The sequence below is a fragment of the Saccopteryx bilineata genome, chromosome 1 (assembly GCF_036850765.1).
Source record: "Saccopteryx bilineata isolate mSacBil1 chromosome 1, mSacBil1_pri_phased_curated, whole genome shotgun sequence".
Taxonomy (NCBI): domain Eukaryota; kingdom Metazoa; phylum Chordata; class Mammalia; order Chiroptera; family Emballonuridae; genus Saccopteryx; species Saccopteryx bilineata.
In genome coordinates, this window is record NC_089490.1 from 92,564,140 (window position 1) to 92,581,470 (window position 17,331).

Below are 17,331 nucleotides of genomic sequence, written 5' to 3' on the forward strand. Positions count from 1 at the left end.
TGTGACCTCTTCATTCATTCTGGGGTGGTGGCCTGGAGAGGCCGCTGTTTTGAGGAGCAGAGTGGGCAGTGTGGGTGAGTCAGTGTGTCCAGAACTGGGAAGGAGTCAGGCGCTGGCTCCGCCCTTTGCTGGCCACAGGACCTTAGGCGGGTCACTTCTACCACTCCCCATTTCTTTAGCTGTGGAATTTTGTCTAAAATGTATTTATGTGTCAAAGATGAAATGTTTATCTTAAGAACTGGGATGAAGGTGCCTTTGAGGGAAGGAATTGACCTTTGTGTAGGAGAAGACCGTGAGAAGCAAAAACAGCACTGTTCAATGGAAATATATATAATCCAGGCCACATATATACTTTTAAATTTTCTAGTAGCCACATTAAAAAAAAGAAAGAAAAGAAAGCTAAAGGAAGTAGGTGAAATGAATTTTAACACTATGTTGTGTTTAGGTCAGTGTAATCATAATGTATAAAAAGAGTTATTGAGGTATTTTACATTCTTTATTTCGAACAAGGACCCTTGAGACCTGGACTGTACAGTTATAGCACCACTCAGTTCACGTTGCCGTGCTGTAAGTGTTCAGGGGCCACGTGTGGGCACGGCTGCCGCACTGGACAGCGTAGATCTTGGGCGGAGTCCAGCAGAAGGAGGCTCTGTGAGGAAAATGAATTTCCTTCCTCCCTTCTCTCCTGTTCTATTCATTCCTCTGTCTCTCTCGCCCTTTCTTTATTTGGTTCCCCTTCCTGAGAGGGACGAGACGATCAGTGACCCAGTGGAGACCACAGCGGATGCCTTGTGTTACTGGATGTTTTTGTGGAAAGTGAAGACAGCGATACCCTCCCTAGGAATTCACAGAAACCACGAAAACAACAGCCGCCGAGTGCACTGAGTGCTGGCTGTGCGCCCAGCACCCTTCTCACCGTTTGACGGAGTCATCTGATTTCATCCTCACTGAACCTTAAGAGCAATCATTTCTCCCTTTGTGAAAATGGGAAAACTGAGGCACAGAGAGGTTAAGACACCCAAAATCGCACAGCTCTGGTTTAACTCAGATCACCTGTCCCCAGAATCCTGCTGTGCTAGTTGCCACAAAACATCTTAGAGGAAAAAGCAAAGCTTAGAGAGGGCTTTGGGCTTCCATCTGTCATGAACTGGGTGGTTCTCACCAGAGGGCCAGGGCCAGGAAGGCCCCAGGGATTGTCTGGGTAAGGCTGAACCTTGCACCAATGTTAAGATCATATCATATGGCAAATGCACCACCCTGGGCACCATGGTACACACAGCAGGACCTCATTAATGGCACTGTTTTCTTCTCTTCAGGTGTGCAATATAAGCTTGCCTTTTTCTTTTTTTTTTTTAAGAAGGAGCTTTCTTAATTTTGCTTATATCTAGATCTGTGCCTGGTACATCGTAGCTGCTCAGTAAATAGTCATGCAAGTCAATGAAGGTGTGTTGGCCTCACTGGATAGGATGATCTCTGAGTCCACTGGGCGGCCTGGAAATATGACTGTGCCATCATAGGAGGGCCTTATAACTACAGCCTGGGTGAGGGGGGCTCACGTGGGAAGACGGCTAGGGTGTTCAGACCCAGAGTTCTTACTTTGAACTAAATACAGGCCAGTTTATGGCTCCTTTGCAGAAGCTTGTTTTGGTTTGTTTTCCTAGTAAATTTTTAAACGAAATATATAATGTACTATACAAACAGCAAAGTACAGAACGTGTAAGCATGCAACTTGATACATTTTCAGAAGGGGAACCCACCTATCTCATCAGCTCCCAGGCCCAGAAATAGGACATGACCAGTCCCCCTCCGCCTCCAAAGGGTGCCCGCTGCCCTGACTTCTGACTCCACAGACGGCCTCTGTCTGTCCTCACTTCGAGCAAGTCCCAGTGGTTGGACTTTTGAGGCCCATTTTGTTTCAGTCCCACATCCCTGACGGTATCCAGGGTGGGGTTCTGTGTCCATTGCACAGATGTGAAACTAGGACACGCAGAAGTCGGGCAACGTGCCTGGGTCTCACGGCTGGAGAGTGGATGAGTGGTCCACAGCCAGAGCTGCAGTGCTCCTAGGCCCCTGTTCCTGACCAGCCCACATGATTTCTTCTCCGGCCTTTTGTCTAAAATGCCAAGGCTGAGGTTGGCATTGCTGGACCGAGCAGTATTCATAGTGGCTGATGTGAAGCCACAGAGGAGGGACCAGCCATCCCACCACAGAGCCCTGGGTGCTGGATCTGTCCTGAAGGCATTCACCCAAGCCCAGGGGCGGGGGCAAAGACCACACCTTAGGGCGAGGTGCCTGGCAGGAGGCTCTGGCATGCTGGCCAGGCAGGGTCCTTGCTGTCCCCTGATTCCCACCTCTGCTTGCTGTTGACACACTTGCAGGGCTCTGGCGAAGGAAGCTCCCAGTTAAACAAAGTCAAACAGCTCACTGCCACCAAAGTGAAAACTCTGGATGCTGCCAGGTGTGAGTAGCATTCACCGGTCTCCTGCCCTGGGGCCTGGCTGGGGCCCCTGCTATGAGCACCTTACATTTTGGCACCAGTCACTGCCCAGTGGATGGAGCCGGAGTGGCAGGCGGGGCAGGGCCATCCCTGCACAGCAGCCTGGGGGCCGCTTGGAAATGGTTGGAGGCAGGCATATGGATTTCAGGCTGACGAGTTTCGCTCTCTCTGTGGCACGGCCCTCTGCCCCCACCATTCCTCAGTCAAGAGGGACAGGTGGTGGCTGTCATTCTGCAGTTGGCCCCGGCCACGGAGAGGTTTGCCAGGCAATCTGGAATGGAGATACCTCCAGCCTCTTTGGCCCAGAGAATGCTGCTTGACCCATAAAGCCTCATGCAGGCCGTTCCTCAGCCCAGCTTTCTCTCCAGCGTGCAGGGCGTAGATGGCGGACGGAGATACAAGCAATTAGGTTCAGTGCCCCTAGGATTGCAGTTTAACTCAAGAAGGCAAAATAAAATCACTCTTCTGGACAACGGTCCTTATAAAAACAGAGCCAGTATTATGGTGATAATGCTGGCGAGTGCACCGCTGACGGGTTCACCCAGCTGGCCGCAGGGCCTGGAGTCGGGGACGGAGGGGTGTAACTGGAGCCGATGGCCTCGGGATGGGTCCTGCGTTCTCTGCTCAGCTGGGTCACCTCGGGCTAGTTGCTCAGCTTCTCTGTCCATATGGAGGATGGAGATCATGGCAGCCGCTGCCTACTCGAGCTGCGTTAACGTAAGCACTGAGGTGGCCGCCGGGCACGTTGCAGACTCAGCGAGCACTTATGTGACGATAATGATGCTGTGCATGGAGACCATTGTCATCTCTGAGTGCGTGACCTGGTGTGTGCCAGAGAGGTTAGTGTTTCTCGTTGACAAACCAGGAAACGGAGGCACATCGAGGGTCCATTCCTGGGCCCAAGGTGTCACAGCCAGTCAGTGGCGGAGGTGGCATTTGAGCCCAGGGCTGCCAGACTGCAGCCTTTCTGGCGGGGGAAAACCGTTACGATTGGCTTACCCAGGATGTCTCGCCTAAGGATTAAATTTATTTCAGAAAACGCACCCCCCCACACACACACACATGCGCACACGTGTGCGCATAATAGTTCCAGTACAAACAGGACAGATTTATTTATTTTATGATCCATTTAAACTAATAAACATGGCTAACGCTAGTTGCATGAACTGTCCCGTGTCTGTCGCTGCTGTATGTTCCCTTTGCCCTGTTGTTTGGGTCGTGTGCTGAGACCTGTGGGGAAGAGTGCTGAGATCAGATCGAAGTAGAGGTGTGTTTTTTTCTCATCCTGGCTGACGTGCTCCGGAGAGATCCCTGGATGAGTGAGGACACTCGCAGTGTAGTCTTTGGAGCGGCAAAGACCTGCTCTAATCTCTGTCTGCTCCCTGAGTCCTTAATGGGAGGCGTGCTGCGCCCTTCTGACCTTGTGCCCCTTTTATGGCTCATCCTCGGGACCCTTACAAAGGACCGAATCAGCCAGGAAAGATGAGTTTTTGGCTTTGACAAAGCACAGTCTGTGGAAATAATGTCCCATTTTTTCATTTAAGTTCCCTGAGTGGAGGCAGGAAAATAGAGGACCAAAGAGGCATAAAGAAGGAGGGACAGAGATCTGAAAAAAAATGGTGTGGGTTGGGGAGGGAAGAGGAGATGTCAGGGTGGGGGTGAGAGGGGAGGACCTGGGGCAGAGGTGGCGAAGGGAGGAGGTGAAGTTGGGGACTTGTACTTGGGTATTTGTGACCTGAGAAGGGCAGGCAGGCAGGCAGGCCTGGCCCGGGAGGCAGATCCTCACCCGGTGGGCGGGGCGGAGGAGGGGGAATGTGAGATGCAGGCAGTGGGCAGAGAAGACTGGCACATGAATGTGAATGGGGTCCCTCAGGTTTCAGTGCCAGAATAGATTACGGGCCATCTGATGAGTGCCTCTGACTGGCCAGCGAAGCCCCACTGTTGGCCACGCAGCTGATCCCTGGCCAAGCTTCCTGCCTTCTAATTCACGTCTCCTTGGTTGTGCCATGTCACCTCTCAGGGTGGTGAGGAGGGAGGGGCCAGAGGGACACGGAGCTTGCCGACCTGATCCGCCCTGTGGTGAGTTCCCTCCTACATCAGAGCTTCCCGGGGATGCCCGGCCTCCAGTGCTGGACCGGAACGGGGAGGGCACCATTGGTCACCGTTCAGAAGAGACCCCCGCAAACTGCACGGTGTGGCTCATTAGTCCGGGAACAGCTTGAGCTAATCAAGGCGTGTCTCCATGGTGCACTGCTCCTGCCAGGGGGGTTAAAAAAAGAACTACTCACGCCCGATCCAAGGGCTTTTAGTGGGCAGTGCAGAAATAATAAACCCAAACACAGAGGCAAGGCTTTTCAGAGGCGAGGTCGGGCGCCCCAACGGGGCCAGATCCTGCCAACCCGAGGAGCTCAGCACGGCCGGGAGAGGTGGCCAGTTCTACCCCCTCCTCAAGGGCTGCCCTCTTGCTGGACCGAGGCGTTTTCTAGTAAAAGTGTCTGGTTTTCAAGGTAAAGGCCTGTTTGTTTGTTTTCTCAGGTGGGTTGGTTCCATGAGTCTTTACTGGGTTCCGCATTCGCTCCAGGGAAGACCGGCTTCCCCTCACCCGGCTGGCCGCTCGCTGCCTGCACTCAGCATCTGTGCCATGTGCTGCAGGACTTGTTTCATAGAAGTGGAGATTCAGTTCCAGGGACGTAAATGGCTTGCTCAGCGCTCGTACGGCGGCTTTGGTGGTGACAGTGACAGGGATGGAGAAAGGTCGCTGCTGTGGGTTGGCCCCGGCCCCTGGTGTTAAACTCTGGGACGGTGAAGACTGTGTTGATAACCCCAGCAGCTGACATTTATTGTGTGTCTTCTCTGTGGCTCACGGGGTTCTGAGCAACTCTGGTGCACTTGGCTCTGGGAACGGCTGTGTAAGGCCGACCCTGTTGTCCTTTTCCAGCGTAAGTGGTGGAGGAAGGGTCAAGGCAGGGCCTGCATTCTTTCCACTAAGCCACATGCCTGCCACCCGGTGACCATGCCAGCTCGCTGTGTGTGGAGTGACCCCGTGGGTGGGCAGGTGGCCGGCAGGGAGGTGGGTGCCAGGACACGTCTCTCTGCGAGATCCTTCTTTCTTGGCTCCCAGGCCTCCTTGTCCCCTCTCGTCCTGACACACCTCCTGCCACCCCTACCCGCATCCCGTTCTCCGTGGTGTATCTCCTCATTTGTTGACATAGAATTAGTCTGTTTCTCTTTAACAAGTGAAGGATGGTTTAGCTGAGTTAATTCTAATGACCAGTGACTAGTCATTTAGTAATTTTGGTTTTGCCGAGCTCTGACCCTGAAAACATTTTTCTTAGGGGGGGATAATGAACACTACTCCCTTCATTACGAATTAGTAATTACGGAAATTAAATACGGCTGAAATCCTGTGTGTCACCAGTATGGTTCACATTGTGAAAAATCTAATATTGCAGGGAAAGGTTGCTGGGAGAAATGAGGAAGGAAGGAGGAAAGAGAGAGAGAGAGAGAGAGAGAGAGAGAGTGTGTGGTGTTTAGGTTAGCCTTAAAATAAGAAATTAGCTTGAAATCGCAGATGCACTCAGATGTCACGTGTTCTGGGTGCATTAATTCTCTGTCCTCGTCTCCAACAGCACCTCTGTTCTGACGTCAGTGGTAGTGCTGGCCAGGACGTGTGGCACCTTGGCCATTTTCGAGTTTTTCCTGGACTGGGACTATATCTCTTGTACTCCCATTACCTGACACAGTGCTGGCACATAGTAGGTGCTCATTCCATGTTTACTGAGCTGACTTAACACATAAAAGCTTTGTGAGAGAGGAGGCTCGTCTCCACCTGCGTGCCGCGTACTCTGAATAACCTGGTTACTGCTGTCCTGATTTCTCTTGCCCATAGGGACCTCGGTCAGTTTTCATTGCTAAAATGGACTGATTTGAATTTAATTTGAACTAATGGGATATATGCAAACTGTTGCCCATTTAATTAATTAGTTCGTGTCACCAAATAAGCGTTTTAAAAGGCTACTAAATGCAGCACACTCTCTTTGTCAATTGGAACACAAAGTTGAGAAGAGAAGCCAAGGACATGTGGGGTTTGAAACCAGACCACCGGAGTTCAAGTCTCTTCTGGGACATTCTCTTCTGGCTTTAGGTGGTTATAGTGGGGAAGAGCACAGATTCTGGGTCTGGGTTTGAAGTCTGGCTCCATTGATTATGAGCTGTGTGATCTTGGGCAGATTACTTAACCTTTCTGTGCCTCAGTCTTCTTTATAATGGGATAGCTTCATGGGGTAGTTGTGGGGTTCAGGTCTTTGTGGGGATTAAACAAGTTAATATGGAGAGTACTTCGTACTGTGTTGATATTTGTTATTGCTATTATTTGCTACCAATTAAGCTTTATGTCCTCCCTTGGAAATTCGACTATTTTGGTACCTAAGTCTTCACAGAATTGTGATGAGGATTGGGTCAGTTTCCAGTGACTGCCCTACGGAAATGCCATTAACTGGATGGCTCAATACAACAGAAGTTTGTCATCCCACAGGTTTGGAATCTGGAAGTCCAAAATCAGGGTGCAGCAGCAGGGTTCCCACAGAGACAAGTGGGGGAACCCTCCTTCCCTCTTGTTAGCGTCCTGTGGTTTGCCGGCAGTCGTCGGTGTCCCTCGGCTTGTAGACGCATCACTCCAATCCTGTGTCGTCATACGCTATTCTCTCTGCACATCTGCCTTCACATGGCCGTCTTTTTATAAGGACACCAGTCATACTGGAGGAAGGGCCCGCCCTACTCCCATATGACCTCATCTTAATTATATCTGCAGTGACTCTTGTTTCCAAATAAGGTCACATTCTGAGTAATGAGGGGTTAGGACTTCAGCATGTCTCTTTTTTAGGAGGACACAATTCAACCCCTACAAGGACGAGATGAGAGAATACACGGGAAGCAAGAAGCATGGAACGTAGGACACAACAGTAAGCGAGTGCCTGTCATTACTGTTACCCTGTCGTCATGATCACAGCGGCTGCCCTTTGCTGGGGGGCTGCGGCAGTTCTCTGAAGGTATTTGAACCTCACTAGTTTGCTGTACTGAGCCGCAAGGTTTCCCATGTATTAACTGTATGTAAGTGGTGTGGTCCCTCTTACAGGGCGAGCCGGGCTCGGAAATAGAGGGAGCAGGACCCCCTCTCGGAAGGGCTCCCTTCCAGGATGAAGTGCAGGCGCAGGTGGACTGTGGGCCTGACCTGGTGTTTCTCATGCTGGTGACAACATGGGACAGCTCAGCAGGGACAGACCCCCAGCAGTGCCACTGCACGTGCACAGGAAGCCTCTCTTTTCCCTTCCCACAGGGTCAGGAAGGCTCAGAGAGGCATCTCAGTATGTGAGCTTAGATTTTCCAGACCCCCAGTTGCTTCGCAGTCAGAATGGGAAAAAAAAATCTTTTATTTCTTTTTCCCCTTGGGAGCTGAACAGATTTGCTACAGAGACATCTACATATCTATGGCAACAGTCCTAATTTTAGCCTTGCCACACTTAATGCCAACTTGGAGAGTACAGTATTGGGTCAGGGCCCAGGGAATGGGGAAGTGAGCAGGCCCATCAGGGTCAGAATCAGCACAGAGCAGCCAGGGGGAGGGTGCTTGGCTTAAGGAGAAGACAGGTCTGAAGCGAGGGCCCTGCAGTGACGGGCAGGTGTCAACAACGAGCATTCTGAGCTAAGAGATCCCCCTCACCTGCCGCCGTCGCTCTCCCTGTCTGAATCCTGCTGGTTTCCAGCCCGGTTCACACCCTTCATGATCACATCCTCACCTTTGCAGTCAGCCACCCCTGCCCAGAATTTCCATCCTCATAATTCTGTTGAAGCACTTTAGTCACCCATTTTGTTTTGAGGTTAATCCATGTCCGCCATTTGTTTTTGAGCCCCTCAAGGTCACTTGTGGTCACTGTCGTGTCTGTAAGCTCTGTTGCCATGGAGTGGCCAAGCAGAAAATGAGTAACCAGTGGCATTCGACGTGATTGGTGTTCGCTGGACCAGACCAGGGGCTGGAAAGGGGTGTTAAATGAGTGAGAATAATAAAGTAGACAGAAACGCTTTTGATGGGAAGAGTTCACTTGGATGGGAATGGAAATGGCCTGTAATTCCCTGAAGGATGTGCTGGGCAGGGCCATAGGCAAGAGGGGGCCATGCCTGGTGTGGTGGGTGTTGGGAATGATGGGGTGAGGGAAGAAATGAATGGAGATTGTTTCAGGTAATGTAAGGAGCATTGCTTCCACCACGACAGCCCTGTCCTCGTGGTTAGGTCAGCTCCTTAGAGAAATTATTGCAGAATGTCAAACACAGGAAGACCCTTAGATATCATCTAATCCTGTGTGTCTTGAAGTGTGATATTCAAGACAAGTATTTTTACAGGAATACTTGCTGATTTTTTTTCTTCTTTTCCAAGTGAGATGGGGTATTAGACTCTCACATGCGCCCTGACTGGGATCCACCTGGCAACATCCATCGAGGGCCAATGCTCTGCCCATCTTGGGCCATGCTCACAACTGAGCTATTTTTAGCACCTGAGGCTGAGGCTCCACGGAGCCATCCCCAGTGTCCAGGGCCAATGTGTTTGAACCAATCAAGCCACTGGCTGCAAGAGAGGAAGAAAGAGAGAGACAGAGACAAGGGGGAGAGGGAGAGATGGAGAAGCAAATGGTTGCTTCTCCTGTGTGCCCTGACTGGAAATCGAACCAGGTACATTCACACGCTGGGCCCACGCTCTATCACTAAGCCAACAGGCCAGGGCCTTTTTTTTTTTTTTTTTAATTTTAATTTTTATTTTTTTTATTGAATTTATTGGGGTGGCACTAGTTAACATAATCATACAGGTTTTAGGTCCCCAACTCTACAACACATCATCTGTACACCATATCTTGTGTTCACCCCTCCCCCCAAGGCAAGTCTTAGTCCATCACCATTTATGCCACCATACCCTCCTCCCCTGCCATCCCAAACCCGTCCTTTCTCAGGCACTACTGCTTAGCGTGAAGCAGGACATGGTGGCTCCCTCTCACAGGCCTTGAGGGCTATGGAGGGGTGTTCCCACCTACCCATAGATGTGGGAGATCCTTAATAAGCAAATGTCTTGTAGCCACCTGGAAGGAAGGTGTATGCAGGTGAAGGGTTCTGCTGTGAATTCTTGTACTGAGTTTTCATATGTCTTGTATTCTTCTAAGCGGAGTAAAGAAGCAACCCAGTTGTGGTAACATTGGGGAGGTGGTATGCCAGGGAGTGCACCGCAGGGACTCAGCTCCCTGCTGTGGATGAAGAAGATGGGTGAGGCACAGGCAGACCGGAGAGCCGATCCATGATGACAGCACTGGGGGCACGGACCTCATCCCTTCCTCTTGTCTATCCATCTTGACAAACTAGATAGAATGTAAACTAGTTCCTACCGAACACTTGGGCACTTTACGTTATCTCATGTAATTCCACGTACATCGTTGTGCAACAGACGCTGTTTTCCTTCGGACACAACAGAGGACAGCCTGAGAGCGAAGGACTTAAAATAGCTTGCTGAGGCCTTTCCTGCAGGTAAGACACAGGTCCAGTGATTCAACCTGGCGCCCTCTCACGACATTTAACTGTGTCAGGGAGCTGCAGACCTAACAAGCATGACTGTTTAGGTTTCGGAAACAGAGACACATGCCGAGATGTGGTACCATTGGCCTCTTCCCTGGGAAGTTCTGCCCAGTGAGTAATAGAACCAGGGCCAGAATGCCAGTTGCTCAGGCCAGCAGGTGTGTAAGGCTGGGTAGGAGTTTCCTGGACAGTGGGGATGCCTCCCTCTTGCTGGCTCTGTTTGCCCAGGACCAGTGAAAGGTGGGGAAGGTGAGTGCTGGCTTCCCTGTAGGGGTTCTTTTCTCTGGGTACTATGGAGAGAGTGGGCAGCCCCAGCTGATGGGGTGAGTCAGAGCAGAGCCCAGAATAGAAGCCAGAGGGCATGTATGTGAATGTTGTCTCTATCCCAGCCATTCGGGTTGAACATGATTAAGCTTTCATACATAACACTGTGCAGACTGCTTTAGGATCATTTATTAGTGTCTCCTGGCAACAGCTCTCTGAGTTAGCCACACCCACCATCAGGTAATTAACTGGGTCACCCTGGGCCCAGTTCACTATGTGTGCATTATCAAGTGTCCTCCTAACTCATTCATCTGTTCATTCATTTGTTCATTTGAGCACTTTTATTAGGCACCTCTTTGGGCATAGCTTTATACTTGGCAGCCTTTTCTTTTCATTGCTGGGAGTATTAATATGGGGCGGAAATAGGAATACCTATTCCTATTTGCATCAGAACAGCCCCCATCTATTGAGCGTGTAATCTCTATGAGGGCAGGGCCGGTATTCATATCTACCTCTCTGATGTCTAGAATAATACCAAGCACATCCTGGTGCTCGGTGAACATTTGTTGTAACAAAGAGTAAATGAGCTGAATGTCATCTATGTGTTGGGCCCTGTGGCAGGTGCTTTACGTAAAAATCATCCTGCACCTTGCCTGTGTCTGTCCCCACATTTTAGGGTACCAGCGGGGCACTTACCATTATTGTAAGACTTGCATAGCAGATGATCCTTAGCTTGATTGAATAGCGTCCTACTGTTACCCCCATTTTATGGAAGAGGCACAGAGAGGTTAAGTAACTTGCCTAAGTCACACAGACCCTCTAGCTCATGCTATTTCTCTTGACCTCTGTCCCAGCACTGTCCAACCTTGTGCGTGATGGGAATGCTGGGTGTCTGCGCTGTCCAGCACAGTAGCCAGTGTCCACACGTAGTTATTGAGCACTTAATATGTGACTGATTTGACTGAGGAACTGAATTTTAAGTTCACTTAAATTTAATTAATTTAAAGTTATATAGCCACCTGTGGCTAGAGACTACCACTGGACAGCACAGTTCCCTTATGTGCTCTCTAAATAACAATGCCTCACATTAATTGAGTGCTTATGGTATGCTGAGATTTTTTTAAATGATTTATTGTACATAGAGGAAGTGATTTAAGTTACCATATTTCTCCATGTATAAGATGCTCCTATGTATAAGACCCACCTTAATTTGGGGGCCCGAAATTTGAAAAAAAAAGTATTACATAAAGTTACTGAACTCAAGTTTTATCCATCATAAAATTCATACAACTCCTCATCACTGTCAAAACTCCCAGCCATTAGCTTTTCCTCATCTGTGTCTGATGATGAATCACTGTCTTCAACAATGAGCATAAAAACAAGCATAAAAAGCGGAAATGCAAGTAAAAAAATCTACAACCACCGTGTAAGATGCACCCAGTTTTTAGACCCCAAATTTTTCAAAAAAAGATGCGTTTTATACATGGGGAATATACGGTAATCCTCATAACCACAATGGGGATCAGAGGTTAAGTTCCTCTTCCCACCCCCATCACTTTCTTGATTTTACGTCAAGAAAGTGGTAAAGCTGAATTCTCCCCTGCGGAGAACTCTGTCTGACCCCAGAGTTTTCAACAGTTTCCCTGCCTTTCCCTTTATTTCCCATGTGTACGGCAGCAGATATGACCAGGAAAACCAGCTCCCATTGCTTTAAAGTTTTTAGCCTTAAACGCAGTCCTACCCCCTCACTTTTTTTTATAAAGGGCTCAACCCAGATGCAGGCTTGTGCACTCACTATTCCCACCAAATGACTCATTTTGGTTGAAAACATTTATTTGCTTGAAGTAGAGTTGTGTCAGTGTCACTCTGAAAAAAATACCAACATCTCTGGTTCCTAAAGAGCCAGGATAGTCTTTAATGCAAACACACAACCCAAACAAAACTCATTCCTGATGTAATGGTGATACCATCTCAAGGTCTAGCTGGGTAGGAAAAGAGAGTTGAGCTGAAATGATCTGCAGTCTTCTGGCGCTGGGCGGGACCTGGGGCTACAGCCAGGGGAAAGACTGACCAGGGCTGACCGTTCCGGCTAGGCCTGGCCTTCTCAAGGACCCACAAATGAGAATGGGCTTGGTGTCAGGGCGGCGGGATAGAAGAGAAAGCACAGGTCACTAAATTTTGTTCCTCAGTGGAGGTCAGCTGTACTTTGTGAATAAAATCCATCAGAATGTGTTCTGCATGCTGGACTGGGGCTGTCGTCTATGTCCATGTCCCTTCTAAAAACTCTGAACCAACCTAGAGGCAGGGCCGGGAATGCAGGTGAGGAGCAGAACTGGAGTAAAGGTCATCGGGAGAGGCTTATGGGAAGAGTGGGAGAAATAGGCCTGATGGCTGAGACTATCAGGAGCACAGTCTAAATTCAGGGAGTGATTGTGAAATCCAGGTCCCACAGGCCAGGATCGCTCTGGGTTTTGAGAATAGGAGGAAAAATGTGGCTATTAACCTCTGAAAAAAGTGTTGTTCTGAGGGTTTTGATTGGCTAGTTAAATCCACATTCCTCTTACTGTTGCTGTCTCAAAACAGCATCTTCCCATACCAGCCCCTCCCTCCCTTCCTTCCTTCCTTCCTTCCTTCCTTCCTTCCTTCCTTCCTTCCTTCCTTCCTTCCTTCCTTCCTTCCTTCCATCCTTCCACCAACCCACCCACCCATCCTTCCTTCCATCCATCCAACCAACCATCCATCCCTCCAGCCATCCATCCAGCCATCTACCCACCCACCCACTCATAACACACACACACACACACACACACACACACACACACACACACACACGTGTGCGTGCGCACATCTACTTACTTATCCATCCACCCATCCATTCATCCAGGGAGCCAGCCAGTCAGCCAGTATTTGTGTGTTGTCTCTCTTTGTGGTACAGGGGATAGCACAATAAACAAAGCCCTGTTCCTACCCTTGGAGCTCACAGTGTCGTCCGAGACATGTACATGGGCACATATTTCTGAAGCAAGGAAAGGAAGGCTTAGATGCTTCACACCTCCAGGCCAGCTGCATCTTGCCCAGGCAGCCTTTTCCAGTAACATGATGCCACCATTCTTCTCTTGTCTTTATCATACATCTATTGTGCTTTGGGCATTTAACTTAAACTCAGTGTAGCACTTACTGCATCTTTATTTGTGAACATTCCTGATCATTGGAACATCCATGTCTTCTCCCTGGGACCCAGCTCAACTTCAGGCACGGGTAGGGACTCCAAGATTATTGAGGTAAATTGGAGCCCCTTAAACCTGGAAGGAACCTTAGCAGTAATCATTGATCTGAAGAGTCATTCCCAGCTTTCTCTTCTTTGCTTCTCTCAGATGAGGCCCGTAGGGTACATTCTGCCGTGAACCTTTGCTAGACAGTGAAAGAAGACAGGGCTGCCTCCCTCTCACTGAAAACAGAAGTTCATAGAAGCACACTGCACCTCCACTCAATTCTCAGTTGCCTGGGAATGTGTGAGGCATTCGTTTCGCTGGGTTAACGTAATGTGGATGTCACCTATTAACTTTGCTTTCAGGTAAAACTGTATGTGAGCCTGTCTGACAACTCTCGGTGACAGAAAACTCCAAGTTGCATTTGGTGTCTTTAAGTTAAGGACCACAATTTAAACCTTGAAAACAAAAGCACTCCTGCCCCTCCACCCCCTTTATTCCTAACAAACTTGACCCAAGCCCAGAATGAGCCCAAGGCCTGGTTCAGTCTCCTAGAAATGGGACAGCATCGTCCAGGCGTGGGGAGGTGTGCTGCCCCACCCCCTGTCCAAATCACGAGTTAGGGGGGTTTGAGCAAGTGGAGAGGACAGGGACCCCGCTATTGCTAAAGGGGAGGGGAACACTGGCGTTACGGGTGTTTACGTTATATCAAGGACTTAAGTCATATTTTATTTTACTTGCCTTACCCAGTAAGGCTGTGTTAATCTCTACGTTAGAAATGAGAGGACCGAGGCTTACAGGGATGGCACGCCCAAGGTCAGCAGCTGTTGAGTGCCAGGTCTGGGACTTTAACACTAATCCATTGGCCCCTGTGTTCCCATCTGCCGCAGTGTTGTGTGGAAAGGTGGAAACAGTGAATCCCTGCCGAGGCTCAGAATGGAGGGAACCCACTTTCTGGGTCACACTCCCATGATCTCAGGCAACTCGGCTGACTTCTGTGCCTCGTTTTTCTCATCTACAATATAGGTGAATAATAATAGTAATATCCTATAGGGTTAATAAGGATTAAATGAGATTATTCAAGCAAAGCCTGGCATGTTGCAAACACTCAGTATATGTTAACTCTAATAAATAAGTAGCTATGATAGTAACCTTAATAATCGGTATTATTTTGGTGATTTTTTTCTTCTGGTAACAACTTTGACCATTGTGTTACTGAACTGCCCCTTTTTTGATTATTAGAGTTGTTTTATTAACAAAGACTCAGCTCTTTTAATAGGAACGTGTATTTTATAACCTCATGCCCACATGTAATGTCAGGGTAGTCCCAGGTCATGTAGCAGAGCTGGGATTTGAGTCCAGGCCTGTCCACGTCCCTACACTGCCTCTCCTGGGACTCCTGTTTCCCGACTGGCACCTGGGTTCATCACCCATGGCCCTGGTGACTCTTCTTCTGGCAGCCAGGGTGTCAGATGGGCCCCCATGACTTGAGTTTATAATCTAGTTATGGCAGAGCCCAAGACTCAACACTGAAATAGAGAAAAGACAACACGAGATCACAGTGTTGTTCAAGGCCTGGAGCTGTCTCCACGCTGGGCTTAGTAAAGCGCAGTGAGTGCTGTTAGCCCTCTTCCCTGGGACAGTCCTGTAATTTTCCTGGCACAATTAGTAAGTCACCACCTCAGAGAAGCCTTCCCTGATAGCACGGGCCCTCCAGTGTTGGCTCCCAGGGGGAGTGAGTGGGGTCTTTGCTTCCATAGGAGTCGGGATGAACTTGTGATGTCGCTTTTCTGTGGAGCTTCTTCTTAGGGGTTTGTCCTTCACTGGCCCTGAGCTCTTGAGGACAGGGGACTGTGATTGTTAGAAACTCTGCTTCTTACATCCAGTTTTCTTCTGGGCACAGGAAATGTTTATCTTTTCTGCTGCCTGTCAGGAGTCCCCTGTGGCTGAAGGGTGGTGAGCAGGGGCTCCAGCTGCAGCCTTTATTGCTGATGAGACGGCGGGAGGGGCTGGAGCGAGTATGGGGGTGGGGGTCTTCGGGAAACTCCGAGGCCAGGCCTGGCGTGGCGCTGTGTCCATTCTGCAGGTGAGGGGCCTGAGTGTTTGTGAGGCTGAGCCCCTGTCCAAGGTCCCCACACCAGGTCTGAGTTGTTTTATGTGGATATACTGCCATTGGCTGTACCTGGGTTTTTGCATTGTTGTGATAATTGTAGGCTAAAGGGGCATGTGTGAGTGTAGGTGGGTGTGAGTGATCACGGGGTGAGAGGAGCAATTTGCAGGGCTTGCTCTTTTGCAGAGTGCGTGATGGCGAAAGCTGGTATCCTTAGCCCAGGTAATGACTGCACTTGGCCACCAGGTTAACTGAAGGGAAAATGAGTTAGCTATTACCGTCTTGTAATACCTGTGTCTCTTGTAAAGTGGAGCTTTGGTGAGAATAGCAGGACGAGGCTGTGCTTCCTGACCTTTCCTTTGCTGCAGTCAGGAATGGCACTTGGGAAGCACAGGGGGAGGCAGGCCCGGACGCTGAGGGAGAGGCTGCCTGGGCAGTGCCACCCCCTGCATTCAGGCCACAACTGCCTCCCGCCTCGCCCACTCGAGATGCGCTGGGAAGGAAATGGACGCAGGACTCTGGTTGCTGTGGCAGCTGAGTGATGGTGCGATCCGGGGGCTGGCAGCCTGGCCGAGTGGGTTTTGTCCTTGCTTTGCCCTGGTGATTGGACCTCATGTTTAGGGGCACCTCGTGTTCGCCAGGCACTCGCCTGAGCACGTTCCACACGCTCATTCTCACAACAGCCCCTCGAGCTCTGGGTGATTCTGCTGCTCACCTTACAGGTGAGGATCAGAGAGGCGGGGTGATCCTCACGCCACGCTTGCTCCTGAGTACAGAAAGCAGTTTTGCACGAGGAAGCTCTGACTTCAAAGCCTTCTACCTGCTGTGATCTCTCTTCCAGGCCCTTAACTTGACTGGGACACAGCTTTACTTAATTTAAAGAGTAAGACAATGGGTGACACAAACATTTATTTGAATGCCTGTCATATTCCAGGGCCTATATTTAGATTGTGAACATTATCTAAATCTTGTTTCCAGCCCTGGGCTTAGATATCCCCTTGTTGATTTGAAAAAACTTATTTTGTTATTTTTAATTGTGATACAAAACACATAACATAAAATTTACTATCTTAACTGTTTTCAATGCACAGTTTAATTAATGTTAGGCATGTTCCTATTATTGTGTACTCCATCTCTAAAACTCTTTCTGTCTTGTAAAACTAACCCTCTGTACCTATTAAATTCCTTTTTTCCTCCCCCATCCCTGACAACCACCATCCTACTTCCTATCTCTGAATTCAACTCCTCTAGATAACTAATATGAGTGGATGATATACTGTTTGTCCTTTTGTGATGGTTTATTTCACTAAGCATAATGTCCTCAAGGTTCATCTGTGTTGTAGCATAAGCCGGAACTTCTGTTCAAGGATGAATCATATTCCATTGCATGTATCTACCAAATTGTATTTTTCCATTCATCTATTGATGGGCATGTGGGTTGTTGGTTTTATTAATCAGTTGAGACCAAAGTCACACAGCTGAATTTAAACTCAGGCCTCTGTTTAATACTTGACTTCTGACTTCTTTTTGATTGATTGATGGATTTTACAGAGTAGAGGTGGAGCAAAAAGTAGTAACTCATAGTTGCTCCAGTTTATTTGTTCATTGCTTTCTTGTTGCCTGTTGTATGTGCCTTGACT

General features: G+C 49.1%; 1 protein-coding gene across 10 annotated transcripts in view; it reads left to right on the forward strand.

Moving 5' to 3' along the window:
- LARGE1 (LARGE xylosyl- and glucuronyltransferase 1) overlaps positions 1-17,331 on the forward strand; it is a 565,935-nt gene that overhangs the window by 37,981 nt on the left and 510,623 nt on the right. The window contains exons 1-2 of one of the 10 annotated variants that reach the window (XM_066259883.1): positions 4,907-5,004; positions 7,380-7,458. The exons of 4 other annotated variants lie outside the window; for them this stretch is intronic. In XM_066259883.1, the coding sequence (XP_066115980.1) occupies positions 7,439-7,458 (20 nt within the window). In that variant the 5' untranslated portion in view covers positions 4,907-5,004; positions 7,380-7,438. Of the gene's footprint in view, positions 1-4,906; positions 5,005-7,379; positions 7,459-7,480; positions 7,546-17,331 lie in introns of those variants that run through there. 5 more of the 10 variants (XM_066259874.1, XM_066259918.1, XM_066259845.1 and 2 more) reach the window with 5 other exon arrangements.